The sequence below is a fragment of the Hyperolius riggenbachi genome, chromosome 3 (genome assembly GCF_040937935.1).
Source record: "Hyperolius riggenbachi isolate aHypRig1 chromosome 3, aHypRig1.pri, whole genome shotgun sequence".
NCBI classification, from domain to species: Eukaryota; Metazoa; Chordata; class Amphibia; order Anura; family Hyperoliidae; genus Hyperolius; species Hyperolius riggenbachi.
This window is the reverse complement of record NC_090648.1, coordinates 298234773-298255298: the sequence shown is the minus strand read 5'-3', so window position 1 is coordinate 298255298 and position 20526 is coordinate 298234773. Positions and strand designations below refer to the sequence as shown.

The 20526-nt window shown below is 42.2% G+C and overlaps 1 protein-coding gene across 5 annotated transcripts in view; it reads left to right on the top strand.

Moving 5' to 3' along the window:
• Positions 1–20526, top strand: part of ADAMTS20 (ADAM metallopeptidase with thrombospondin type 1 motif 20) — a 229355-nt gene that overhangs the window by 38308 nt on the left and 170521 nt on the right. For all 5 annotated transcript variants that reach the window (XR_011030416.1, XR_011030417.1, XM_068276563.1 and 2 more), the window contains exon 3: positions 6004–6211. Coding sequence is in view for 3 of the 5 variants with exons in the window: in XM_068276563.1 (XP_068132664.1) it covers positions 6004–6211 (208 nt within the window). In the remaining 2 variants the exon portion in view is untranslated. The remainder of the gene's footprint in view (positions 1–6003; positions 6212–20526) is intronic.

Here is a 20526-nt window from a genome sequence, read left to right as displayed (position 1 = left end):
GAAAATAAAGGCATTCCTGAGAACCCCCTGTGAGGAGATGGATTGGTGCCAAATCTGTCAGATCTGTTACATTTCTACTACCTACTGCAAGTGATAGGAAAATAGGGAACAAGTAATTTATAGTGCATTTTATTGCCAAAGCCACAACTACCGGTAATTCACTTGTATTTTACTATTTACCCATTTTTGGGGATAGTTGTCCTTTAAAAATCCAAATATGACTTTGCGTTTCCAGGGAAGTCCTATTTAGGAGGTGAAATTCTCTATCTCATTAGTTTTCCATTCTGGTTTGCTTGAGCCTAGTTTAACCCTTGAATCTTTAAACCCTTGCTAAACTCTTCAGAATTACAGTGCTTATAAAACTTTTGGTGTCAAAATAAATTGCTGCTTTTAAAATAATGCAATAAATAATAGGGCCAATGTAAGCATTTCAATTTAGTTTATTTTGTAATGTAAACTAAATAATCCTTGAAAAAACATTGTATCTAAGTTTCAGTTGTTTGTTTTACAATTACTTAACACAATATCGCTAATCTTAACATATGGGTAGCATGAAATAAGGAGCCGTGTTGCTGTAATGTGCACGCTGCAATTACCATTTGCAACCTCTCAAAACTGCTTCTGGAATAGAAAGCTCATGTTACCATATACCTGTCGGTTACTGTTTCACAAAGCATTGGATTGCTGACTGATTGAACATTTGCAGTCTTACCTTGCACTATGCACTACCTGGAATCCCAGGTCCAAATCTTGATCACGATACAATTTACACAGCTCTGCGCATTTTAGAGTTAAAATTTAACCTCTCAAATGAAAAATAGTAATATGTGACACCAGGAAAGTAATAGATATTGCTACTACACATGCAATGAATTATCTCTTGAGTTTGTCTTCAGTTAGTTCTGATGCTGCGGATGTCTTTGACAGGTTTTAGTGCTCCATTTGAATTGCTATGTATAGAGTGCTTGACAGGCATACATTTAGTTTCCAGCTAATTTAGGCCCAAATGATAAATAACAATTTAATTCCGTGCTTGAATAAACTACCTCTGCATTGGAGTGCCGGAGTCCGTCATCCTTTTTTTCAGATTGTAACAATTTAATTGCGGTAGAAGAATATCGGTAGACTTACCGATATTCTATAACCTGATTCATATAGTGAAATATCGGCAATGTTTGCCGATATTTCACTATAACCTAACCTCTTCCTACTCTCACACAGGACTCCCTTGGTGATGCCTAACCTTAAGACCCTCCTGGTGGTGCCTAACCCTAAGACCCCCCCTCCCCAGTGATTATTAAACCCTCCCCGGACAACTAATAACTCTCCCTTTTTTAATGAAAGCTGGACGCCATTTAAAGTGTACCAGAGACTTCGAATTTATACTTACCCAGGGCTTCCTCTAGCCCTATAAGCACCTCCGGCGCATGCGCAGAAGACCCCGACTGATGCGACTGAGCCAGTTACCGGGGCTGACTGAGGCTGAACAGCATGGAAGCTCCGGGTAAGTATAAAATCTTTTGCTTTCGAAGTCTCTGGTTTCCTTTAACAATAAAACCATAAATCACAAATTAATTGGAGCCCCGATAACAATAAAAAGTTAATCGCAGCTGTCCACTTAATAGCTTAGCGGCTGGTCCCAGCGTCTTCTATTTAACTTGCACCCATTTTTGGCTGCACTTTTATTAACTCCTCGCTTGACAGGGCCCAATATAACATATACAGTGGGGCCCATAGGCCCTTGACTGTGTCACTGCAGTATGTCTACATAATTTTCCTTCCTCTATTTTGCACAGAGCACCAGTCTCTCTTGCAGCAAGGCACCCCACAACATGATGCGTCTACCCCCACGCTTGATGAGTGGAACTATGTTCTTTGGCTTGCAAGCCTCACACATTTTCCTTCACACTTAAAGGGAATCTGAAGTGAAAATAAACGTATGAGATAATTATTTTATATGTTTATTATAGCTAAGAAATAGAACATTAGTAGCACAAAAACCAGTCTCATATTGTTTCCAGTACAGAAAGAGTTAAGAAACGTCACTTATCTATGCAAAATGGGCTGTTGGGATATGGTTAAGGGATTCAAAAGCTGCTTTTGTGCCAAAGCATGTTCCTTTGAAGGAGAAAGAATACGTCTTCTTCCTGAGCGGTATGATGATGATTATTTAGTATTTATATAGCGCCAACATCTTCCCTACCATAGTCATATGTTGTCTATGTATGTATCGTGTAGTGTATGTATGGTAGTCTAGGACCAATTTAGAGGGAAGCCAATGAACTTATCTGTATGTTTTCGGATGATTGTCTGGTCCCATAGTGTATATACTTCCATGTCATTGTTTATACAGACCAATATGGTACCCAAGGGTGAATCAGATTTGAGAGGTCCACAATTTTTTTCTTAGGTCATGAGGGATTTCTTTTTTCCCCATTATGCCATGAAAAGAAGCAGTACATTTGATGGTAGGCATTCACATACATCCACATGTTTACTCTGATTACACTAATTAGCTGTCAGAAGCTAGTTATCTTATTGCCTAGGTGCTTAAAAACATTTCTGGAATTTTGCTTGCTGTTTGAACTTAAGGCACAGTTAACAAAGTAAATCTAACCTTGTGTCCCACTGGAACTGTAATATAATTGCATAGTTAGTTGGGTTGAAAAACGAGTTCCACCAGAAAGTATGGTACTAGCATAATAACACTAGCCTGCATCCTTACTGCCATATACCAGTTAATCCAGAGGAAGGCAAAAGCCCTTACAAGATTTGGATCAATTAGCCCTAAAAGGGAAAAAAAATCCCTTCTCCACTCCAGATGGCAATCAGATAAAATAATAATTCCTTTTTTTTTGTATAGCGCTTTTCTCCTGTCGGACTCAAAGCGCTTGCAAGACAGCCACTAGAGCGCACTCAGTAGGCAGTAGCAGTGTTAGGGAGTCTTGCCCAAAAAACTCCTTACTGAATAGGTGCTGGCTTACTGAATAGGAAGAGCTGAGATTTGAACCCAGGTCATCAGAGGCCGAGCCCTTAACCAGTACACTATCCAGCCACCACTGGATAGTCCACACTATCCAAAATCCATGGATCAACATCACCAGGAAATACCAAGTATAGCCATGGATGTATTTCAATGCAAGTAAAACTTCCAAGCCCCCTTTAAATGCAATTAATAAAAAGTCACATAATCTCTGAATATAATTTGGAAAAAAGTTACCTTTTCCCCATACAAAGCAGATCTGTTGCATCATAACCCAAATTTATAGTTTTTTCATTAGCATAAAACCTGTACAGGGGATATGAAGTAAGTATAAAAATCCCCCCAAAATGTATGTAACTTCCTGGAGATATAGGGCCATATTCTATTGCTGAACTCGCCAGCGCTAAGCACTGGCGAGTTCTTAACTTAGGCGATGGGGGCATCGCCTAATCTTACTAAACTTTAGACCCCCCCAGGCGGAAAAGAACTCGCTTGGGCGATATAATCGCTCAGCGAGTTTTTAACACGGTATCCAATTACCCTGTTCATGCCTCCGGGAAGCGATGCTTCCCGGCAGACATGAGCGTTAGCTTAGACCTGCAAAAAGCAGGTCTAAACCAGCTAACGCACGTCGTCGCCGCAGCATCTGGGGGTCTCCTTTAATAAGGAGACCCCCAGAGCTCCCCGTCGGGTCGCCGCACACTTTAGAAGCCCCCGCGCAGCTCTGCAAAGACTCCCCTGTCATTATACATACCGCGGCCGATCACCCGACGCCTCTCGCTGCAAAATCCGTCACGTAATTACAGTGTATCTGCAAGTAATTACAGTGTACTGCAAGTGGGCCGAATACTTTTGCAAAAGACTGTATATATACAGTATATCAGTATATCATTATGATATATATATATATATATATATATATATATATATATATATATATAATACATACATACATACATACATACATACATACATACATACATACATACATACATACATACATACATACATACATACATACACACACATATATATATATATATATATATATATATATATATATATATATATATATATATATATATATATATATATATATATATATATATATATATATATATACATATACATATACATATATACACACACACACACACACACACACACACACACACACACACACACACACAGTGGCTTGCAAAAGTATTCGGCCCCCTTGATGTTTTCCACATTTTGCCTCATTACTGGATACTGGAAGTATTGTTAGAATTGACTAATTTAGCCTACTTTTGTTGCTGGGAATGAGGAAGTTGTTCATGCCCAGCAACAGACCGCAACATGGCAGTGCTGACATGTCACTGATTAGTGGACTGACTTGAATGGGTTTCATTGTCCCAAACATGCTGCAACTGACAATGTGATTGGGCTGGTGAAAGCCTTGCAGTTTGGCCTAGTTAGCAGTGATGTGTCATCTGTTGCCACGGTGACATGTCACTACCAGACAGCATCACCCATGGTCCCTATGTATTCCCAGCCAGACGTGCACAAAAAGATCAGTGCTGACGTAGACCGAGATGAGGCCAGCTCTTATTAATCAATATAATGATGGGGGGCACTGTAGTCTAATTATTATTTGAGTGGCCCTCTTGTTTTGTTTAAGGCACTATGGTCTTGATTCTCTAAACAAGACTACTTAAATTGAGCAAAAAAAAAATTCCTGTGCTCATGCTATGTGTTGTAATGCTGCATAGCGTAAACTGCTAACTTACACCCACTCCTTTCTAAGTACCGGCCGCTTTTTTAATCCCACCCTGAGCCTGGTTGGGTCCAGTGTCTTTGTAGGATGTGTTCCCACACTTTGATTGGCCAATAATTGTTATTTTGGGGGCATTCTGCCTTTTTTTTTTTTAGATGGGCACACTACATAATTGTAATTTGAAAGGTGCTTTTCAAACTGTTATTTGTGGGGACACACTGCCTAATAAGGGGGCCTTCACTTTAAGTTATTTGTTAAGGTTGGTACTCTGCATAATTATATATAGCACACACCAGGCAATCTGTGCACCGCTTCCTTTAAACACTTGATTTATTCTCCCATACAGTACATCAGCAGGTATATAGGCAAAAGTCCAGTGACAGCATTTTCATGCACATTGACATTAAATTGATCTGAGGGCAGTCCTCCCCTCCCCTGGTCACCCTCCCGCACCCGTCCATGGCACAGGTCAGATCAATTTAATGTCAATGTGCATGAAAATGCTGTCACTGGACTTTTGCCTATATACCTGCTGATGTACTGTATGGGAGAATAAATCAAGTGTTTAAAGGAAGCGGTGCACAGATTGCCTGGTGTGTGCTATATACGAATTCCTGTTTCAACAATATCTGTCTGCACGCTTCCACACGTAGGACCCCAGGTACAGCAAGGAACAGGACGGGATTGTGTATTAATCTTCATAGGGTGCAGCAGACCTTACTACCCTCCTTATACTCAGTGCCGGGCAAACCAGCATCTTTTGTGTACTCTCTGCATAATTATGCTGTTAAGAGAGGAAGGGGGCAGGGTATTTTGGCTATTTATGTTTTTTAAGGGAATACTATGCCTAAGTATGTTGGCCGTGGAGACCTTTGCCCTAAATTTGTGGCTTAGGATGCTCTGCCTAATTGATGTTGGTATTTGAATACTCTCTCTGCATAAGCTGTTCCGTAACTTGCAACAGTTCCTGTAATTACTCAGTGAGACCCTCCGATATATTTTCCTCTAGAAGAAAGCTATACTGCCCACATGCACAGACAGCAACAAAGCCTTTTGGAAATCACAGTGTTGTTTGGGGACATTACTGTAGCCCCAGTATTTTGTCACTGCATGCCGTTGCAGCTGTTTTATCTTTAAAGATTTTGTTAGCCATCCAGACTGTTTAGGTCCACAGAGATCCTCACAGAGAGGCAAAATTCAGGTTGAATTGAACCCATAATAGAATGTTTCTATTGAAAATGCATCATTTTATTTTGTTGCATAGGTTGGCACTTTTAAAGCACATGATGGGGAGTATTTTTTAGAGCCGTTAATGAATTATGATTCCGAGGAACATGAAGATGAGCACAGCAAGCCACATCTCCTCTACAAAAAGCAGCAAAAGACCGGGGAGGCTTCTGAGAAGACTGGGGACACTTCTAAGAAGACTGGGGACGCTTCTGAAAAAGCCGATCCAAACTGTGCAACCTCAGGTACAATTACATTGCAAGACTTCCTCAATGATCAATATGTATTCATTAGTTCTCAAGAGCTTCTCAGAAGTGCTTTCATAGTTTGCATGATGAAATGTTGTGAAATGTGGATATCTCAATCTTAACAAAATGTACTGTTTAAATGGTCCAGAAGCAGGCATATGCCTGGGTTTAAAGATACAGTATGTGATCACATGGAGAGTTCCATATTTACAAAAAAATGCAGCCTATATAGTTGTTGCCCGCATACAGAATTGTTTTGAATCAGGGTGAGGCATATTTTCTAAATATTCGGATTGCACTGTATGTAAATGTTGTTTATATAGTTGCTGCAATAGTTGCTTATACGTATATAGAACATATTACATTACCCATGCAGAGGCGTAGCTATGCTTTTGAGCGCCCGGGGCCCAAGAATTTTTTTTGCCTCCCCCCCACCCCCGAGCAAAAAAAAAAAGGCGTGCCCCCCATTTTGGTGGCTAAAGAGCCTCCATGACACCCCCCCTTTAGGTAGTCATAGAACCTCCCCTGTAGGTAGCCAGAGAGCCCCTTCCATTTAGGTAGCCAGAGAGGTCCTCCCCCTTTAGATAGCCTGAGAGGCCCCTTCCACTTTAAGTAGCCAAAAGTCCCCCCCCCTTAAATAGCCAGAGAGTTCTCCCATTTAGGTAGCCAGAGAGTTCCCCCCCCCCCTTTAGGTAGCCCATGAGCCCCCCGCTTTCGGTAGCCTGACAACCCTACTGTACACAGATAGTGGGTGGAGGGAACATATGTAGAGTGTGCAGCTGGAGCTGTTACATTAACTCACCTCTCCAATCCATGTGCCACATATACTTCCGGTTTCTAGGCATCCCTCATCATCACCTAACAATTGTTCTGATCAGCATATGAAAGTGTAATTGGGCTGTGTGGGGTGACACATGTCTCTTCTGTGCAACATTTAAACAACTAAAGACAACCCAGCACTGACTCACTAACATTTAAACAGCTTCCACTGTGGACTGATATGGCACGGGTGGTGGTTGATGTTTACCTTCTGATAGACTATATATAATAAAACCTGGCTGGACTTGCTGGATCATATTGATTTCCTGCTTTCCCCCAGTCCTAAAGAACTTAGGTAAATCTGGTCCAGAGCTGTAAGCCCCTAGCTGTTGCTCCATTTGCATACATGGAGAGCCCACTCAAGAGGAGTGGAAGGGGGGAGTTCTGCTTACAGCAGAGCCACACTAAGACAGGAAAAATGGGGAACTCTTCTCAGCAGCAACATGAACTGACCAGACAGCACTGAAAAGTCCCTCAGAGGTTCTAACCTTACCCCAATCACTCCAAAATAAGAGAAAGCAACTTTTGGCCAGAGTTTCACATTAACGCCTGCTATGTATTGTGGTACATTGCTATACAATACACTGCAGTGAGAAAGTAGTGAGGTAATATGAACTGGATCACCATGCACATCACGGCTTCTTCTTCAGGCAGTTCAGTTGTTTTCATTGATTTTCCAGCTCTAAAGACAGGTTGACCTAGTTCTCTCTCTTTTCTCCTTTCATAATCACAGATAAAGAAGCAGTCAGGAGTGTTGAAGAGTAGTAAGACTTGAGAAACATGTGAAAACTGAAGCTTGCAATACTATATAGAAATAAAATCTATTTGTGCTGCTTCTATCTTCAATTTCAGAAACAGGAAGGATTTTCTTTATAAGTGTTGTATATATATATATATATATATATATATATATATATATATATATATATATATATATATATAATGTTTAGAAACATCTATTATTTAACCTTTGCAGGAGTTCTGAAAAGTTCAGGCAATGAGTCCTTTATGAACCAGAAAAAAAGAACTGTAGAATTGCATGGCTTGCGCTGCAATGCATTTAATAACTCTATTAGAGTAAGTGTAAGACATCACAATTCTGAAACAAATTAAAGGACCACAACTGCAAAAATCCTTTCTTTTGATCCATTCTGTCAACTAACATTGTGGTTTACTTTTTACATTTACCTGATGTGGTAAGTACCAGGACAGCTATTCCTGGACCGTCTTCACCAGTCAAACATGGCATTGCTTCCTGCTGACAGTATGGCTACTGGTGTTCCGGGACACCTCTTTTCTGTACGGAGCTCAGTCTGTACACTAGAGAAAACCGTTTCCATATACTCCACTCTCTGTATTACGTGGCCCTGGCCACTCTCTGTGTAACTTGGCTGTGGTCACTCTATACCTAAAATGAAGTTGGCCACTCTCTGTGTAACCTGGCTGTGGTCACTCTATGCCTAAAATGAATTTGGTCACTCTCTGTGTAACTTGACATTGGTTACTGTTTGCATACATTTGCTCTGGTCACTATCTGCATAACATGTCCTTTGTGGATTTAATAGCTATTATAATTTATTATGTGCATTTTATGCATCAAATTAATTATTAATGATTCAATTGTTAATGATGTGATAATGAGTGTTTGTAGAGTTCAGCATTATTACATTTTGTTTGTTATTGGATATTAAAGGATCATCTAGAGTCGCATCCTGGGCAGCATGGCTCTGATCATTTTTTGTGTAACATGGCACAAGCAACTCTGTTACACAGAACTGGTCTGTTTAATATGCATTGTACACCCTGTGTAACATAATCATGGTCACTTTGTGTAACATGGCTATAGTCATGAATTAGGACTGGTGAACCTTCTGAAGGAATAGACACTGGCAAAGCTTTACAGAATGTACTGCTGCAACTGGCTTCAGAATGGACTGGGAGCAGCCCTAACCCTACATGAATGTTTTTTTCTTATAGGCCAGTAGTTCAATACCTCCCAGAATAGGTAGCCAGAAGTAGTGCCCCTCCCCACCTGTATAGGTAGCCAGAGCTTCCCCCTGGATCGCTGAGTAGTCAAGAGAGGTCGGGGGCTGCTGTGCACACACTGCATTCTCAACAGAGAAGTTAGTTCTCTACCTGACTTGGCCGAGTTTTAGTTTTAGCGAGCTTGTGTGGATAAGGCTTCTTTACTGCTGGCAAGGTGAATTACTCTGGAATGTTTTTTACCTCTGTGAAATAAGCAGAAATATCACCTGTTCTCCCAGAGTGCTCTTGTGCAGAAGACTGCATGACATCGTAGCCTAGGCTAAACACAGGAAGGGTGGGGTGACATGCCTATATACAGAAATATACCAATATGAGAAACATTTATAAAGCTGAAACTAGGATACTTAAGGTAAAAATAAGTATCCTAAATAATACATTCAAATTTATGTCATTCCAATTCCTCTTTAAAGAGACACTCAAGCCTAAAAAGCCTTCGCAGTTACGATCGGATCCTTCTGTCCCCCGTCGCCAGCTACTTTCACTTTGCTGACAGGCCTAGCCACGTGTAGCCTTCTACACAATCCCATCCATAATAGCATCATCTGCAGGGCGCAATTGCGGATGGGAACGCATAGAAGGAGACGCGTGGCCAGGCTTTTCCAGAAAGGCTGTCGGCCGAAAATGAAAGTAGCTGGCAGCGGAGGACAGGAGGATCCGATCGTGACTTCGAGGGCACGGGACAGCTGCAGAGGGCTGGTAGAAGCCCCAGGTGAGTAAAACTGTTGTTGTTTTTTAGACTAAAGGATCCCTTTAAGTAACTTTATATTCACCCTCTTTTGACAACTTACCTTTCTGACTTAGGAAAGGGAGAGATATCTCAGACATAATCATCCCTACTATCATCACAAAGATTGCTTGTCCAAAATGTGCACCAGAGACTCTAAGGGTTGCTCTTCACACAAGAAACATTCACCTCTACATTCTCTTTACTGTACAGTTATTTGATCTATTACCCTGTTGGAGTGACCCCAAAACATTAATTCAAGTTTCTTATGAGAAGAATTTAATTAAGAGGAGATTTAACTAAGCTGACTAAATTAGATAGCTGGTTTACACTTTGGAGATATATTCCACTGACACCACCCAAAAGAACCTACTGAATCAACCAATAGCTTAGTTCTTCATTGTGCACAGGGGAATATTACTTGTAAAGGCATGTATTAGTGTGAACGGCTTTGGCTTAGAAATTGATAACATTTCCCACAGGTCATCATAAAGCAGAAGCTAAAAATGTGCAATATAACACAATGTTTTCCACTAACTCTGGCTGGCAACCTAGGCATGGAATAACCTGAGCCTAATGCATATTCATTCAGTAGATCTCTCTTACGCTACCTCTTCCTTCCTCTGGACTTGAATGATCACACTTTGAAATTGAACTTGGTTGTGACATTTGCTGACCTGATATCTTCAATCCCAGTTCAGTCCTATCATTTTTGCATTCTGAACAGGTGGAGTCATGACAGTAATTGCTATAAGGAATTGGATACAGTTGGTACAAAAGATGTTTTAAAAAGCGCATTTTAATTTTCATGAGTAGTATGATTAATAATTGTCTTTAGTTACCTGGGATTGTATCTGTCCTGTAAAGCAATGCTTTTAAGGACAAGTATAGTAGCATTGCTACTTAATTACAACAGGTCAGTTATATCTGTGATAAGTAAATATAACATTCAAATAATATTGCACTGTTCCGATCTGCTGCCTCAAAAAATCTACTGTGTCTGCATTGGCATGCTGAATAGAAACAGTTGACTAAATACGGTACCTATAAATATACATAGCCTATTAGTATATGGAGCTTCCCTGGTTTAGGGAGTGCTAAGTATTTCAGGCATGTGCTGCTACTCCATGTTATCTAAGTGGCACACATGTTCAGTGTGTGGACAACTGTACTTCCAAATAACAATAAGATCCTTCTGAAATGATTGCTTTCAAAGAGTATGAATATTTCACAAAGTTGTGCATTTACATAGCTGGATTTCTAAAAAAAAGCCACAAAGTCCTGGGCCTTAGGTGGCTGCTGCCCAAGGGGACAGCAAAACATGAAAGACAAGTTGTTGCATATTTGTAGAGAAGGCTGCAAATGGGTAGCAACGCATGGAAGAGAGATGCATGGGAGAAAAGGCTGCACATGGAATGGGAGGGTGCCTGCTGCACATTGTAGAGGAGCCACCAAAAAACTTGATCTGGAAATGCAAAAAGTATAAGGCCTCGTTCAGACTATACATGCTGCCGTTTTGGCAGCGCGTATAGTGTGCGACGCGCAAGAAAGGTAGAAGGGCATAGACAGCCCTTCTACCGTTCCCATCATATGCGCTGCGTGGCAGCGCGATTGCGCTGTCGCGTGCTGCACACATTTTTGGTAATCGCAGCGCAGATCCCATTCATTGTAATGAATGGGATCTGCAGCGCAGCGCATAGTAGCGCAGATGGCATGCGATCGGACGCGTTGCGTTCCGATCGCACATCCATCTGCGCTAAATGATGTGAACGAGGCCTAAATCAGACACATTTTGCATTTCAAGCTACGCTATACACATTTTGTTGTGGCATAACATAATTTTTAGCCACACAGCAACCCTCTGCAATGATTCCACAATCGGCACATTCACATTGTCACATGAATTAGTGGTGTGTTGCCATGCTGTCATAGTAACCCACACCAAACTGTGTGCAATAGGACACTGCAAACGTTTTGCTTGCCTTTTAAAGAGACACTGAAGTCTCAAAACAACATCTTTTTATTTAGCAAAAGTGTTTAATATGTTTGCCCTAACTAAACCGCCGCATTACCGCCGCTGTAATCTATCTAAATCTCCCCTAACTCGCCCTCCCTCTCCCTGCAATATCCACGACTTTCTTGGTCATGGATTTTGCTGCCCTCTACTCTTCCGTGTGAGGCAGAGCTATGAGCTGCAGCCCTGCCTCACACGCGTCTGTCAGTGATGGATCTCCGCCTCTCCCCGCCCCTCTCAGTGAAGGAAGACTGAGAGGGGCGGGGGAGAGGCGGCGTTCCAGGCTGACAGACACGCTGAGAGGCAGAGCTGCGGCTCATAGCTCTGCCTCTCACGGAAGCGCTGCCCGGATTGCCTCCTGGGGTGTTAGGGGGGATTTAGGTAGCGTACAGCGGTGGGGATGCGGCGGTTTAGTTAGGGGAATCATATTAAACATATTTGTTAAATAAAAAGATGGTTTTTTTTGAGACTTCAGAGTCTCTTTAAGTCGATGGTGACACATGCATTGCTGCAAGACTCCGGTTTTTGAAACCCATTGATTTAGCAGTGGCAAAGGTAGAGTTTTTTTAATTGCTGTGAAAATGTCCCTTATCTTTTTACATTAAACTCTAATAAACATATTTTACAATATGTACTTTTTGAAGTATTTGCAGAAAATGTATGTGCTTTACATGGATTTATGAATGTTTTTACAACATAGACCACTTCAATGACTAGTGCATCAAATGCTAAAGATATTGTTGATGTTTATATGGCCCTAGACACTCCTGACTGATGAGCCTCTATGGGTTCTATCCACCAAATGATTTCTGTTATCATATACCTAGTGATTTGTACCAGTCATCTTGATATACTGCTATAAAATTCTAAATTCAGCATTATAACTAGAACCTTATGCAAGAAATATGGCAGTATGGATGATGTAACTTAATTGAATGCAGCTTGTTAAAGGGGTACCCCAAGGAAAACTGTTTTATTTAGTTTAAGGTGTGGGGAAGGCAGCTCTAGCTGCAAAAAAATAATAAATACTTTGTTTTTTAAAAAGGCCTAGATTTACTTTGCTGTACATGAATGAAGAATGCTTAGGCCCGGTTCACATTAGCGGTGGCCGTCCGGAATCGCCGTGCCGGAGCCGCACCGCTTGCAGAACGGACGGAACGGACGCACGGCATAGCAATGAAAGCCTATGCGTCCGTTCACATGCGTCCGTTCTGCCGGACCGGAGCCGGGCCGGATCCGGACTCCGGCCTCCGTTCCAACATGCGCTATTTTTTGATCCGGCTCCTCCGGCAGCCGTATCCGGGGCGGAGCCGGAATGCACCATCCGGCCAATACAAACCAATGGGAACCGGAGAGCGCACAACACACTGGCTGAGAAATCCGGATGTTCTACCCCACTTCCTATGCGGATTGTTGCGGCGATATTGGATGGGGACACATGGGCAAGCATTTTGGAGTGGAGCAGCACAGCTGGATCCGGATCCGGAGATGTTGGCAGCATGTCGCAGGTGGAGGTGAGTGCTAAACAGCAGAGGGCCTGATTCCACAGGTCCCCCTTCTGCTGACCTCCCAGACCCCAACATTTTTTTTGTTTTTTACGTTACTTTTGCCAAACGGATCCGGATCGCATCCTGATGAACACCTGATGCAACCTGACCGGATCCGGATCGGATCCGGATCAGAACCGTACGGTTCCGATCCGGTCCGGATCCGGTCAGGTCATCCGGTCCGTTTGGCAAACAACCGCAAGTGTGAACCGGGCCTTAGTGTGGCATAGCTAAATTCTTGGAGCTCATTTTAGGGCTTGTTTTCATAAAAAAATTTAGGCATTTAGATGCATTGTAGTGCAGTGGGTTTGACATTCATAGGAATTTGATGCATTTTCTAGGACACTATGGCCTTGTTCACATTGCATTTGGCTCGCGCGTCCGTCCGTGGTGGGCTTTTTTCTCCGCGATTTTCTACGCGTTCGCTCTTTTTTGTGGCCATTTTTGTAAGCTCTTTTGCAGAGCACTTCCGTCTTTTGATCCGGAAAAAATAAATACAATGCATTTAAAAAAAAAAACTAAAACAGAAAAACCGAGAGCCCAATATGGTGCAGTATGTTAGGATGATTGATCAAGATGATTAAGTGAGACAAGTTATACTCACAAACATGGGTTACCATTCAGGCAACCACTATAGAGGCAGGTGAGGAATTTACACCTGTCCTCACTCAGGGCTAAGAAGTCGCTCTCTGTAGAAAGGAACCAAGAAAGGGGGTAGCACTCCCCTCCGCCAGGAGTGGACACAGTATATTTGGATGTAGAACAGAGGCGCCAGCAGGATAAACAGCATTTCTGTTTGGGGTACCGTACAATAAATCTGTTAATTTATATGAAAACAGGATCGCTTGTCTGCTTTTAGGAGGCAAGCCCACCACTTCCTCCAAGCATTTTTAAAGGTTTTATGAATTTTTATCCTGCTGGCTCCTCTGTTCTACACCCAAATTAAAAAAAAAAAACACTCACGCAGTCACTTGCCAAAGCGATTTTGTGAGCGTTTTGCATTTTCCTATACCTTCCATTGAGGCAAATCGCCTCAAAAATAACCCAAGCACCGCTTTTCAAAGAGCAGATCGCAAACGAACCGCTCTGATATGATCTCTCTCATAGAGAATCATTGCACAAGCGCTTTTTTTTTTAAAATCGCCCGTGCTTAAAATTTTACCAAAATGCCTATAATGTGAACAAGGCCTAACGGTCTGATTAATTTCCAACTAGTCTAATGTGTGCAAGTGTCCGACCTTATGACCCAGTCAGTCTCTTCCCTCACAGTACATGGCTGCATCACTGCAGCCTCACGTGACTTATGGAAGAGTGATTCTGTTGGCCTGGGAAAGGATGGGGAGCAAGGAGTCTGGTGCAAAGGAGGAGATCACTTGTGAATTGTCACCATATGATTTTTAGATTTATAATGCAAAAGCGAGTACTTCTATTTTAATACAATCTGTACTTTTTGAATTGTTATTATTCTTAACAAATACTAATTCAAATAGGAGGCTGAAAACCCCCAAGGTGAAACTTTTTGATAAGTTGGTCAAAAGTATTGCTGAAATACAGTTGGTGTTTAGTAGGCACTGACCAAGGGAGTATTATATCAGTTGCCAGTCTCAAAAAGAGTCTTGATCATAATTAGTCAGCAAGCCCTCATAATAACATAACAAGTCAGAGGTGATGCAAAATTAGAAAAAGAAGAGAGAAGAGAACACTTTAATAGTGTAATACCCTTAATTCAGTTTGCAAATTGCAAAAGAAATGCACGTACAAGATCGCAAAAATTTGCAAACATATCTCACATGCCCAATGTTCCACTCCTCGGACATCAACCATGGCCAGCGTGGGACATTTTAATATAGGGTGTAGTCCGCGTGAACTTGAGTGAGGTTAAAATGTCTTAATCAAAGAGAACCTAAGCCAAATTTTGGGCTCAGAAACACATACTCACCTAAGGAGAGGTAAGCCTCTGAATCCTATTGAGGTTTCCCATGGACTCTTCTGGTCCCGTATTGCCACTTGCAAACCCTCCAGCTGATCTGGGCTGTGCTCCTCTTCCAGAATGGAGCCGCTTGTGCAGGAACGGTTCTGACTTACTGCGAGTGCGCAGCCATACTTTGGCTCAAGTTAAGCATGGTTATAATATCCTAAAATGAGTCTCTAATCAATAATCCAATATGGCAGCATTATTGACTTTGATTCTCTTTTAAAATGTGCCTGTAGGAAAAAAAAGTAGAGGAAAGTCTCTGGATAATCCCAAGGTTTCCCTTGTCTCTCTCTTCCTTGCCGTTCCAGCGATGGGACCCTCCGAAGCTTGTTGACAATGCTCCCCGAACCCTGTGCAGATCACGTGATCGGGAGCCGGCGAATGGCAGCAGAGAGTACTCTACTCTGAAGCGGCGTCTGGAAGCAGGAAAACATTACACATGCTCCTGCACGCGGTTATTTAGGCGAAAACAGGGAGGTTTTTTTGCTAGTTGGCTGCACTAGCGGTTGGGGAGAGGGAGGATGAGGGGTCTCTAAAGCCTCTAGGCTCCCCTGCAATGGCTTTTGATGGAGTTCAGCCACATTGCACAAGTGTATGTCTTTGCAGTACGTCTGAAAGGTAAGTATGTAACTTTTTCTATTTCACAGGTTTGCTTTTAAGATAGCAGGCAGTCATACCTACTACAGTACAACTGGCTCCTCATTAACCCATGCAACTATTCAATGCTCATTAAAATCTTGATAAGACCATATTTTATCCCTAATGCTCGGTCCACACGATACAATTTTCTGGCAGATTTATCTGGCAGATCGACTATTTCCAACATGTCTGATCTGAGTTTCGATCAATTTGCCGATCAGTTCTATGGAAATCAATCAGAAAATCGATCAAAATTCAGATCGGACATGTTAGAAATAGTGAGTCTGGCAGGTAAATCTGCCATAAAATTGTATTGTGTATACCTAGCATAAGAGAGGAAGAAGGGAGAGAACATTTCAGAAAGAGTGGATGCAATTAAAAGCACAAGGATTCTACACTACAGCTAGTTTACTATCAGTATGGGCACAGATCGATAAATATACTGCATGTATTATGAGTAAAATTCTGGATTGAATCAGTAATTTAAGTATATTTCATTATTATTTAGTGCCCCAGATAAGGACATTTCAACACAGGTAATTGTAAGTACAATAACAATTTATCAACAGCTTTTTGTGTTGTTTTTGTCCTAACATGGAAGCCCCTTATTCCCGTGGCATATAATATCTTCATGCAGACTCTTTTTTTATGTACAAAACTTTATGTAAAGGCCTTAGAGGGTGCTGTCCCTTTAGGCTGTCTCGTGTTTAGCAGCAGCATGAGTGGCTTTTATATCTCCAGACTCCAGCCCTCATCCCGTGCTGCACGCGTCCTGTTACAGAATGCCTTGCAATTGGCAAGAAATTGAGACCCCAGTTCATCATGCCAGCATGTCAGCCACACATTTGTCATTTCAATCTACAACTCACAGAAGCTGCATGTGACCAACTTTCAATGCTGCTAAAATAAGATCAGCTTATCCTTATTTAAATATAGGTATTTAATATTAACAATATGACTTGTAACATTAGTACAGTCTGTAGCTTCCCTCTATTTTTAGCATCCTATGATCTTTTTCAGTTTTCTCTTCAGTAAGTGCACCTTATTCACTAAAATTACAGGTAACGCGGAGGGATCATCATTCAGCTGCAGTATTGTAAAATCGTCTTACAGGATTTATTTTAAATAAATGCTCTTGATATTCTTTACCTGCACATGATAATGATGGGCTGTCCACTACTTCACTGACCAATCAGCAGCATGCATACTGTTGAGCTGGCTGATAATGTGACTTAAAGGGGAACTGAAGAGAGAGGTATATGGAGGCTGTCATGTTTATTTCCTTTTAATCAATACCAGTTGCCTGGCAGCCCTGCTGGTCTATTTCTCTGCAGTAGTATCTGATTAAAACCAGAAACAAGCATGCAGCTAGTCTTGTCAGATCAGACTTATAAGTCTGAACCACTGAAACACCTGATCTGCTGCATGCTTGTTCAGGGGCTATGGCTAATAGTATTAGAGGCAGAGGATCAGCAGGGCTGCCAGGCAACTGGTATTGTCTAAAAGGAAATAAACATGACAGCCTCCATATTCCTCTCTCTTCAGTTCCCCTTTAAAGAGACACTGAAGCGAGACTAAATCTCGCTTCAGCTCTCATATATAGCAGGGGCATGTGTGCCCCTGCTAAAACGTCGCTATCCCGCGGCTGCACGAGGGTCCCTGACCCCCCAACCCACCCCCCGCAAACCTTGGTCGTCTTCTTGGTCGCAGATTCTGCTTCCTGGAGGCAAGGGCTAACGGCTGCAGCCCTGCCTCCCAGCGCGTCTATCAGACGCGCATCGCCGCCTCTCCCCCGCCCCTCTCAGTGAAGGAAGACTGAGAGGGGCGGGGGAGAGGCGGAGATACGCGCTAACAGACGCGCGTGGGGCAGGGCTGCGGCGGTTAGCCCTGCCCCAATGCGGAAGCGCTCCCCCGCATTACGGAGGGGATTTGGGGGGACAGGGACCCCCGTTAAGCCGCGGGATAGCGGCGTTTTAGCAGGGGCACACGTGCCCCTGCTATATATGAGGTCTGAAGCGAGATCTATTCTCGCTTCAGACTCTCTTTAAAGAGACACTGAAGTAAAAAAAAATTCTGATATAACGAATTGGTTGTGTAGTACGGATAATTACTAGAACATTAGTAGCAAAGGAAATATTCTCATATTTTTATTTTCAGTTATATAGTTTTTTTTTTAGAACATTGCATCATTCTTTTTTTTATAACATTGCATCATTCTCTAATATTTGCTGTTTACACACTACTCAGCATTCTAAATGATTGTACAGAGCAGGCCAGTGAACTGTCCTCTGGAGATAAAAAGAAAATACAGTGACTGACAGTTGAAATAACAAGCTTCAGAAGACAGAGCTCCCTACGTCTTTGAAAGTCGTGGAGCTCAATCGCTCCTTTGCATAAATAACAAATGGAGTTTCTTAACTCTGTCTGTACTGGAAACAATATTAGACTAATGTGTCTGCTCCTAATGTTTTATTTCTTAGTTGTACTACACATACAAATCATTATAACATAATTTTTTTCGCTTCAGTGTCTCTTTAAGTCTGGTGCACACCTTCAATTTTGATTGGCCAATCACTGACCAATTTTACCACCTCCATGTAGTGTGAGAGTTTATGTATACAGTCTGTTCATAGTATTCAAAATTTGTTGACCCTCATACTATAAAGAGGTGGTGAAGTTGGTCAGTCACTGGCCCAAACATTGAAGGTTTGTAGCAGTCTTTAGAGTTTGTAAACCATTCCCCAGTAATACCTGTCAATGCAGAGTTTTAATAGAATACACAATTTTACACAATGTCATAAAATGTACGTGGTCCATATATTTTTAGTTTTAAAGCCACAAGCATTGTATAACGGCTAGTTCACAGTGATCAGTTATGGGGCAGAATAATTCTGCATGGCAACTCACTGTCCATACAAATCTGTGGAGTTGTTCACAGTACTGCGCCGTAACGGATCACGTTATTCTAACTCGCTGCATGCAGGCGCAGGTATACCTGCATGCCGCTGATATGTCATTGAGTAATGCAAAGCAAGTGTAAATACAGGTAAAAAATTGCTTATTCCACAAAGATATTTAAAAGTGACCTTGGCATGTTTGTTGTTACCCCAGGAAAGGTTATAAATAACTGGATTACTGTGATTTTTCAAAACAACTTTTTTTTTTATTAGTAGTGTCACATTTGTCTCTAATCATGCTATCTGTCATTAAGCCTGTTTGAATGGACAAGAGTAGTCCCTCTGTATTGCACAGATATTATTCTGTATCCCACATTGAACATGGACTGGAGAAAGCAAAAGAGAGAGTCTGGATCAAACTGCTTATAAAATGGTGAAATGGTCCTTCCAGTTCTGGCCCCATGTTAGCAGTCACATGCACAGGAGCTCCGGTCCTCGCTAGAGCATCCGAAGCCTCCAGAGCGTTACCTCCACCCAGTATGTGCCTGAAAGGGAACTGAATTACCTGGGCTCCCACACCTACCGATATGGACAAATTCATTGCTAAAGTGCAGCAGACAAAGCGATCCCCCACCAGGCCTAAAAACCACTCGGGCACAAAATCCAAGATGGTGCCCGCATTGGACACGAACACTGGCAATCCAGCGCAGGAGATTTGGGCTCAGCCGGTGCCACCATAGACCGTAATAGGAATTACGGCTATAACAGTGCACAGTGAGTAACTTCGGCGCGGCCAGAAAACGGAGCTGAAGTTACTTTTAAAACACTGTAATTCACCTTCCAGCAATAGCTGGAAGCCAAAATACATCATTCCCCACCATCCATGTGGACCTAGAGGGTGAAAAGTATTTAAGGTCGCTGGGAACTTGTGCAGCAGCAGGATCAGCCATATACCGGCTGTATCCTGCGCCCAAGTCTCCCGGTATGGATTCCTCTCGTACGCCATTGGACATGGAGTCTGTAAGCGAAGTTGAGACCCCTATTACCTGGCAGGGTAAGAACTCTAATATTAACTATAAAAAGTTTGCTGCAGAGGTGGTCTCTCATCTGCACCAGGATCTCTCTGCAGCTGTTGCTAAGTCTACAGCTGCGCACAGGGCTCCATTCACAGCACAGCTCCGAGAGCATAAGGGTCACCTGAATGAGGTTGAATGCCACACCAAGCTCCCTAGAGGATGACATGTAAGGGGTGCAGAGATGTTTGGATCTATCAGATAAGAAGTAGCTCATTCTGGCCGATCCTGTCGAGGACATGGGAGACAGGTCCCAACACAACAATCCGAAGTTCGTGAGCATGCCAGAATCTTTTAAACAAGATGTTTTGTCCGAGTTGTGCACAGACATTATTCTGTACGCTTGTTGGAGGTCAAGGAGCACAAGGTTCTAATCTTTACAGACTTGAAGTGAAGTATCTAAAACTAGGAAGTAGTTTTCCTCGGCATGCCAATTACTTGTGCAAAAGACGATTCGTTTTGCACTTATCTACCCTGCAGTACTCAAGATTTACTTGCCAGATTATACAACGAAAACATACACAACAGCAACCGAGGCCATTTTGTGCAAAATCTGTAGGACACACAACTAAGCCCTG